General features: G+C 42.0%; 1 protein-coding gene across 2 annotated transcripts in view; it reads left to right on the top strand.

Annotated features, from left to right (window-relative positions):
- Nucleotides 1-3316: 3316 nt before the first annotated feature.
- Nucleotides 3317-9510, top strand: part of Glcci1 (glucocorticoid induced 1) — an 82254-nt gene continuing 76060 nt past the window's right edge. For both annotated transcript variants that reach the window (XM_021164342.3, XM_021164341.2), the window contains exon 1: nucleotides 3317-3765. In XM_021164342.3, coding sequence (XP_021020001.1) covers nucleotides 3336-3765 — 430 coding nt within the window. In that variant the 5' untranslated portion in view covers nucleotides 3317-3335. The remainder of the gene's footprint in view (nucleotides 3766-9510) is intronic.

The raw sequence follows: 9510 nt of genomic DNA, 5'->3' as shown, positions 1-9510 counted from the left end.
TATCTGGGGTAACTCAATGGCACGGCACTTTGAGCAGCCTATGGAAGGCTCTGGGTTCAATTTCTTGGGCAAACTGCCTCTCTCTTTCTATACTGAGTCCTGGGGAATCACACTCACATGGTCAGATTTGACCAAGTGCTTTCTTTTTTACCCACTGAGCCAACAAAGGTGTTTCTAAAGTTATCAACTTGTGCTTTCACTCCCTTAGGACAGAGCAGTGTAGCAATGGGTTTATAACTAACATTAGGTCTTATGTAACAAGTTCAGAGGTCATTACACTCACATTCAATGAACAGGGAAATTGCACCAGGCCTGTCTATGCTACAGTAGTATAACAGTGGACTTCTAACCCAGCAACCCATACTGTGGCTACAGGGTTTATTGTATCTGATGTATAGTGTTTAGCTAGAAATAAGCCTGTAATAATATTTACTTTTTCCAATGCTTCTATATTCTCTTGGCTTTTGTTACCATCTGCAGTAAGAATAAATGATCACACATTTAACTAACAGGCATTTGAAGTCAGGTGCTGCATTTATTGTAGCTCATTTAAATTCTTAGGTATGACCATCATGAGAATAAAGTTTTTAGATGGAACCATATTTTCTTGAATAAAGTGAAAATGATTGGAATTTCAAATAACTCATGATGAGTTACCAGAAAGTGAAAATAATATTGTAAGATCAGACAGTATCTGGGGGTAAATCAATGGCACAGCACTTTGAGCAGCCTATGCAAGACTCTGGGTTCAATTTCTAGCACCGGATGCATAAAAAAATTGGCACTTAAAAACTCATGCAAATTCTCTCATTTAGATTTTAGATACAATTTAAATTTATTACGTTAGATCTGAATGAACAAGAAACCTAAAATTATGGCCAGCTCTATTGTTTTTGATCCAAACGAACTGCTACTGACCATTGCCAACGGTGGCTCACTATGACTTTAGAATCATGATCATCTAATGTGTTGAGATTGGTCCAGAGGTGACCAGAGATGACATTTCTATAATGAAGCTGTGCTGTGATCAAATCACCAACTTTAGACATTTACCAGTAGTTTGAAACCTTTATACATTTTAGTATAAAATTGTTATAATCTTATTCTTGCTATTCCAAAAAAAAAAAACCCACCAAAAGAAGCCATTTATTGTTTTTATTCACAAAAGGTTATACTTAATAAGAAACCATTAATCTTTAGATAGAAAAACTAATACAATAGACAAATTATGTCAAATTTTAAAGTCATTTTGTTCTATAATTAAAATATATTTTGTTCTGGAAAGTAAGACAAGGGAGCTGCTAGTCATGTATAAAAGCTTGTTTGGACATCTGTGAGCTACCATAAAGTCTCTTGATCAGAACATGCTGCTTCTGCTTGTGGGTACTAAGGGTGCAGGGCTTCTTTAGACTCCTGCCTGGGTCCCTCTGGCCTCAGCTTCCACTTAGCTGAGTAATCTCAGACAAGACAATTAGTGTCTTTGTGCCCCAGATGGGAAAACAGGGAGGATAATAACAGCGCATACCTTGTGGATTATGTGAAGAACGAATGAGTTAACACATAATAATGTCCTTAGAACAGTGGCTGGCACGTGGTGAATGTTTAGTAAACATTAGCTATTATTTTTATATGTGATAAAGCATAGAACTATGACTAATATAGCAGGATATAGTACTAGATGCTATTTTTTTGTATTTTGATTAGGCATCATCAATATTTTTTCTAAAAAACAATTTGCTGTGCTTATTTTTCTTATTTTTTAAAAACTTTAATTTAATTTAATTTATGTCTGACCACACAGGGAAGCAGAGAAAGGTGGCTCCTCTGAGTGAAACTGACCATTTAGTGCCTGGAATCAGGAAGCTTGCCAGTGTGGGCAGACACCAGGCAGATGCCAATCTGACATCCCACTTCTTTATTTTGTAAAATCTTTTTTTTTTTGTTTATCTCATGTGAATTAATAGGAGGTATCTGATGTAGAGCTTTAACTATTCCTGATTAGGGTTTTATATACTTTCTTATGCCCATCTAAAATCTTCGTACTTTTCATTTTCCTTGCAGAAGAATAACCCCCAGCCCCATCACACAGAGGAAATGTCCACAATGAATTGTTACATTATTCCTGGTCTTTCTCCCAAGAGACCATCAGCTCCTGGGTAGTAAACTAGGTGCTCTCCATTAATAAATCTGATGATGCGATGCTGTAAATTTTCTTGTTGACGTCTACAATTCAGAATGTGATGTTCTCCATCCTACCCTGTAACGACAAACAGGTTGTAATGGCAGGTGCATTTTGTTCAATGTAGCATCCATACACTACTCCTGAAGTTGTTTTGATCCACAAGGCGACTAAGACACTTAAAGACATTTCTAAGATTAGAAGGGTTAAGGATACTTTATTCAGCTTTAACTAAAACATCTCACCGGATGCAGGTGTATTTGCAAAATTAGTTTGGCTTCAGCGTCCTCAGCCCCAGAGAGCACTGGAGGGTGGAACCCTTGTAACTTGCTTATCGCAGCGCGCGCGTGTCTTTGGGCGTCGGAGCACGCGCGGGGCACGTATGGACCCACTTTTCTAACCTGACCCTCACCTCAAAGGCTGTCAACTCTTAAGTCCCTCCCTCCGCGCGAGGCCCGCCTCTCTCATCCACTCCCGTGCTCCGCCCCCAGAGCGGAAACGTGGTACTGTAATTGGTCGAGTCTCCTCTCACTCCTACAGTACAACCATTCCTTGGCATCCCGGAGTAGGGTGGCGCTGCCAATCACAACGCTCGCAGCCGCAGGAGCCGGGTCCGGAACGCCCAGAGGCGGGGTCGGAGGCGGGGCGCCGACACAGGATTAGTTGCCATTCCGAGTGAGAAGCGGGTCGAGGTGGCGGCGGCAGCGGCGGCGGCGTTTGCGGTGGCGCGGGTTACGCGCAGCGCGAGGCGCCTCGAGGCCCCTTTCTCTCCTCCGAGGCTAAAGTCCCGGCGCTACCCGTGGTCGCCGAGCCGTGTCGCGCGGGCGACCCCCCGCGAGGGCTGAGCCGCCGCGGGAAGCGGGCGAGTGCCCTGTCAGCGCGATGCCCGGGGCGGCGGCGGCGGCGGCGGCGGCCATGGGCTCGACGCGGGCTCTGCCGTGAGTGCCCCGCAGAGCGCCGCGGGGCGGTTGAGCCGTTGGACGTTGGCCGTCGCGGCGTCCCCTCCCCCTCGGCGGCGGGGTGCGCGTCGGAAGGGGAGCCCCGCGGCTCCGCCCCTCGCCGCCCCTCCCCCGTACACATCGCACGCACCGCGGCGCCGGCTCCCACACGCTCGCTCGCGCGCCCGCCCGCCCGCCCGCCCGCCCGCGGAGCCACCATGTCCACTGCGTCCTCCAGTTCCTCTCAGACCCCTCACTCCGCGCCGCAGAGGATGCGGCGCAGCACCGCGGGCTCCCCGCCCGCCGCTGCCGGGAGCGGGACGGGGCCGGCCGGGAGCTGCGCACCGGCTGCGGGAGCCGGTCGGCTGCTGCAGCCCATCCGCGCCACGGTGCCCTACCAGCTCCTGCGGGGCAGCCAACACAGCCCCACGCGCCCGGCCGCCGCCGCCGCCGCCGCCGCCGCGCTCGGCAGTCTCTCCGGGCCCGGAGGGGCCCGCGGCCCCAGCCCGTCCAGCCCGACTCCACCGCCGGCCGCTGCCCCAGCCGAGCAGGCGCCTCGCGCCAAGGGCCGCCCGAGACGGTCCCCCGAGAGCCAGCGGAGGAGCAGCTCACCTGAGAGACGGAGTCCCGGCTCGCCCGTGTGCAGAGGTAGCGAGCCCAACCCTCCCGTCCTCCCGGGCTGCGTCTCCCCGACGGTGCCCTGCGTGGAAAACTTCAGCCTCTCCGGGCTTCTGTTTGCTAGTGCATTACCGAAGGTGTGAAAGTGGCTTTGGGAATCTTACCCCCCACCCTGAGGTCGCTGCAGGGCTTGGAGGAGCGACCTGGAAATCAACTTTTATCCGACCCTCACACCGCCACGCAGATTTTATCTTGCATCCCTCGCCTGCAAAAGAAAAGTGTTTCGGTTTACTAGCTTATTAGCTTTCTGTGTTTGGAGCCGGGCAAGGAGGAGCCGTGCGAAACCCTTAAACACGCACACAAACTCCCTAGCGGGGAATAAGGTGGTAGTGGTAATCTCTGCAGCCTTTGTGCTTTCCCACAAAGTTCTTGTCTGGAGTATGTTTGTGTTTTGGAGACTTGATGGCGGTAGTTAGGTTGTTAGAATATCCTTTGCATGTGTAGGGGAGGCAGTTTAAAGTGTATGGTGTTATCCATCCTCTCCTCTACTTTATATAGTCATGTATTAGATCACTACTGCACTACCAATGGCTTATGCCGGAATGGTGATTTTCGTGGTGAATTTCTTAAAGCCTGTTTGTGGAGTGTGTTCACTTTTTCCTTGCATCTTTAAGTATATTTACCAGTTCAGCTGAGCTGTGTAGAGAGATCTCCTTTCTTTTTTGTTAGGTATCAAAGGTAATGGTGAGTGGGAGGATGTTGTGGACTCCCCTTAATGTTTTCTGTTTGGGTTTGGTTTTGTTTATGCCTAGGGACATAGTGCATGAACTAGTTGACTCCTGGGGGAGAAAAAGAAAACTAGGCAAAACAGGGACGTAACCGGCCATAAGGGAGAGTCGAGTACCTAATATTCTTAGATACCAGCCTAGAACTACAGTTGCTGCTGCTGCTGCTGCTGCTACTGCAGCATTGTGGAAGGAATCATTCGGAGTAGGGAAAGAAAACAACAACAAAAAAGCCTGCTCAGAAGGGAAATACTACCAAGCTTCATACAATGTTTATGTGGTATGTGGGATTTTTTTGTTTAAGGTGGACATTCTTAAGGTGTTTAGAGTTAGAGAAAGGGATTGCAATACGGTAGATCAAAGTTTAGGTATTTTTAGCTTTAATTTAGACTTGTAATTAGCATGTTGCTAAAGCACTTGCTTTCAGATCCCTTGATGGTAAGCCTCTGGGTAGGATATAAGTGCAGTGGAATAAGTGCAGGAGCACCAAGAAATACATCCTGTAATCTGTATGCACCAGGAGGGATTTGCTCCCCACTCCTCCCCCAGGTCAAGCCAGCTGCTGCAGAAACTGACATCCTCCAGCAAATCCTGAATGAATGAATGAAAACAACGTGATCGCCCTAATAATGACCACAACTGAACACACATCCTTGGATGTATTTTATAGAAAACTCCACCATTTTCTAACAGATTAATGCCATATGCAACTCCCTTGCACATTTTCTGGAGCTGTGTTAAATGAGAGGTAACAGAAAAGCAGCAGCAGTCACAGACGTTTGTGAATGATTTAGCTTTAACAGTTTGTTAATGGGAGTTTGGGGGTTTTCTTTTAGGAACAATGTGAAAATAAAATAAAAATAGGAATTGTAGATTGTGTGCAGAGGATTTTGTGGGCAGAGTTTGAGAAGTTTTGGCAATTGCTGCAAAAAAATAATGGGCACCTAGTACCGCCTTTCCTTTTGTTGATAAACAGTAACATCTTAGCACAGATAATAGTACAACTTGTTTTTCTACATCCTTCAAAAGCCCTAATTGCTTAGGAATTACATGCCCCATCATGAAGCAGTTTTAATGAAATTTGTGATCAGGATTAAATTCTACTCTTTGTTGGAGAATGGCACACCAGAGTTTAATGCACTTTTAATGCAATCATGATGAAAACACTTGTTTTTGAGTCTGTTTGTGCAGTAGACAGATTTGCAGGGTCACAGCTTGTTCTAGGAATGGAGGAGCTTTCTGTGCTGTAGTTGTGCTATGTGTAACCTTAGATGTTTTGTCAGTTTCTTGCATTGAAGTGATTTTTGAAAGCATGGTCTTGTGCTCCTAGTTTCTTGATTGTATTATCACTATGTTATTTGTCCACACTCTGCCTTGTTCTCCTCTGCCCATATTGAAAGTACAACATATAAGTAATACGTTCTGTCTCTTTAGCCACTTCAAATCTATCCTGTGACTTAACAATTTCAATTAGTTTCTATTGAATTCACTAAGGTTCTGACATCAGAGGGTTTTAGTTTCCATTGACCAAATTGCCTGCTGCTGCTGCTGCTGCTGCTGCTGCAGACACTGACATCACTCTACTGCATGAATGAAAAACAACAACGTGCACCGTTTCTTCCTCTGCTCTGCACCGTTTCTTCCTCAGCTCTCCTCCTTCCTTTTTTGCACCTCTCAAAGTGGGAGGATAGACATTATATTATGTTTTGAGAAATGACACATTAAACTTTTAGGTAGACATTGACTCAGGGCTATGCATTTCATGGAGATATGCGTTGTTTACAAAAGGCTTTCAGAGCTCTGGGTATTTGGATTATGGGGGACAAGGAAGCATTCAGAATTTTATTCCTATTTTGTCTTAATTATGGAAGGAAGGATAGAAATTAAGTTTTCTTATTCTTGTATCACAAAGAGTTGTAAGCAGAATTTTGAATCCAGTGTCTGTTTTTCTCATAAACACTCTTAGCATACATTTTTATGGGGTTAAGCTAAGTAAGAGTTGGTGCTTGGGTCAGAAAACAGGGAGAAAACAATGCTGTAAAGAGGAACAACCAGTTTTAAGATTTATCGTATTTTAACATCCAACAGAAAGATTGTAATTCTCTTTGTTTTTGTACCATAGCTTAAATGCTACCTTAATGGAATATGCATAAGCCTGCTAACATCATGCTTTACTTAGAAGATATGGTAATTACAAATTGAAAGTTGTGTTGTGTTGCTGTTCCTGGATCATTCTCTTTTTGTATTTTTTCTTTCTTGTGTATTTCAAAACTTCAAGGTTATTATTTATATTCATTTCTGAACTTCTGTTATTAACAAAATGTCATCCTTCCCCTGTTTGATTCTGAAGGGTCTTGAAGTGGTGAATGACAAGCTAATGAATGCATCCTATGGCTCCCTGTGATGTGCTTGTAATAGATGAAAATCATAAAGTATTATGCAAATAGTAATTTTTTTGTGATGGTAATATACAAACTCTACCTTTGAGTTAAGTAGAACAATTCAAATGAGACCAAAGCAAAGTATTAGTTAAAATTAATGATCTTGAGATAAAGTCATTAATAATGATCTAAATAAAATATAAAGTAGTTGCTTTCTGAAATCCAAGAATAAACCCATGTATTTAAACACTAAACAATTAAGATAGTAGGTAACAAATAGAAATTCTTATGTCTGTAAATATCCAAATTAAAGAATTATAGGTTATGAACGAGGCAAAACTAATTGCAGTAAAGTACTCTGGAGAGTCCTGCTTATGTTTACTTTGCCTAATCTAGTAACAAAATTTCTGAACATCCGGTAACTTAATATTTTTTTCTATGAAAAATAGTTTTTGATTCAACCTACCAGATTTTTTTAGGCCTCCCACTCCTAAGAAATTGGCAATTCTAGAGTGACATTTGATGAGATTTTTTTCCCTCAGGAATCTTGAAAGGCTTTTACCATATATAAAGAAGTGGTGCGTGTTTTAAAAAGTAACATAAAGCCAGCCGGCATAGGGTGTGCAAGTGCATGCGCTGTATTAGAGCACACACGTGTGCTGAGCTCCTTCATTTGCTTTACGCTGTAAGCTCTTCATTGATCTCCCCTTTCTGAGTTAATTTAATGTTGTCCTTAGTTGTGAAATATGAACGTTTTGCTATTTTTCTCTCTGTTTCGAGATACTCTTCAATTAGCCTTTTGAAAGTTTTATTATCTAGCTAATATTTCTAGAGGTTGAAGTTCTCTGTACTACTCTACCCGATTTGAAATTTATTTTTCTAAGAGTCATTATGGGAACTTACTTCTAAACTTAACTGCATAGAGTGAAAATGCATTAAGATTTAGGCTTCCACAACAATCTTTGAATTTTGATTTTGGGAAAGTTCTCAATCTCTGTTTAGCTGAACTAAATAGTGTTAATTTATGGCTCTGATTTTTTTCCGTTCTGTCAGTTACATTATGGTGCATAAGGTATCAGAATCAGTGAATGAGTAGCAAAGTTACTTAATCAGTAGTTTATTTTATAAACTTATAAATTTATGTTCAAAGGTTATATTTTCCCAGATATTATTGCCATGAGCATATAGAACATTAAATAACTAAGATGTACAAAGTAGGTTAATGAATTTCTAACTACATATAAAGTTTGTGTGTGCTTATTGAGTTGAAAATTAACTGATTTATTCTGGTTTACATTTTGAAAAGGATAATTATGATGTATACATTGGATAAATATTGAAAGATAATGGCATTCTTTTTAATTATTTTACTTGTGATAATGTGGGTTATATGTGAACTAAGAAAACAAAACTTAGCTCCATGAAACAAATTAATTGTAAATAAAAGAAAACATCCAAATTAAAAAGAAGTTTAAAAGCCAGTTTTACCAAACTTTTATTTGTTGCTATTACTGTGTCAAGGTGCATATTACCAATGGCTCTGGGTCTTAATATTAGTTCAGTCTTTTTCCCAGTGCTTAGAATTCCCAGACACCACCCAAGTTGGCTTCTTTGTAGCACCTGTCCTGGATCTATTGTTCCTGGTATTGTTGTTATTTGTGTTCGGTATATGTTGTTTGTTCTCCTATTAAATGTCTAAGAAACCAAGTCTTTGACAATCTTTTTTTTTCATCCTACATATTATTTATTTAAAAAGAAGTTGAGCTGATCTAACACATGGTCTCTTATCTGGTCTGCTGAAGAGAGAGAATACTACCCAAGAGCTGATGGAATGGTTGGAGCGCCAAAGTCCCTTACCTTTGTCTGGACCTCTAGAAATGACCAGAACATAATTAGTTTTTCTGATAACTTGGGAAAATATTTGTGCTTCTTCTGCAAAGTAAAATTTAGTAGATTAGCAGCAAGTCTGAAGTATCAAAGAATATTACCTAGGAACAAATTGTTGAAAAATACCTATCCAGAATTGTTGTTTTTATAGAAATAGGTATGTTTGATATTTTTAGTACTGTGGTTTATTTCTTGTCGATGTTGTTGAGGCAAATAACAGGAGGAGTCAAGTTCATTAATACTTGGTGACTTCCTTTGTATTGTCCTGTCTCTCTAGTTGCTGTAGATAGAAAGGAAGAAAACATTCAAGGGACTATTTGCCAAGCTATGTATACTTTGAAATTCAGCAAGCAAATGGATGTAGGATTCTGTTCTTTTAGTTCTAGATTCTGTGTTGATTCCACAGTTGATGAATTGCTGAGATTTTTAGGTAAAAGAATGACAAATGGGTTTTCTTTTGTGTTTCCATGGCACTATTCTGCTGGGACATGCTCTGATACTTTCAGGGTGTCTAAAAATGTAGGACAGTTGGCTGAATGTAACTAAAATGGAATATGAAAGGATGGCCATTTTTTCTTTTTGTGTTTTACAGGGGAGGGGTTATGAACATGTCCATGGTGGAAATAGAGATGGATATTGCACTAGTTCCTGGCCTGAGGGAGCTTGGGGTCATGAACACCATTGTGTCTAGTCTTGTTTACCTCTTACTCGCTGTTTCTTAC

Source organism: Mus caroli, unplaced genomic scaffold, assembly GCF_978045245.1.
Source record: "Mus caroli unplaced genomic scaffold, Mus_caroli_1 scaffold_7, whole genome shotgun sequence".
NCBI lineage: Eukaryota > Metazoa > Chordata > Mammalia > Rodentia > Muridae > Mus > Mus caroli.
Note: the sequence above shows the minus strand (reverse complement) of the source record. Positions and strands in the feature narration are given on the sequence as shown.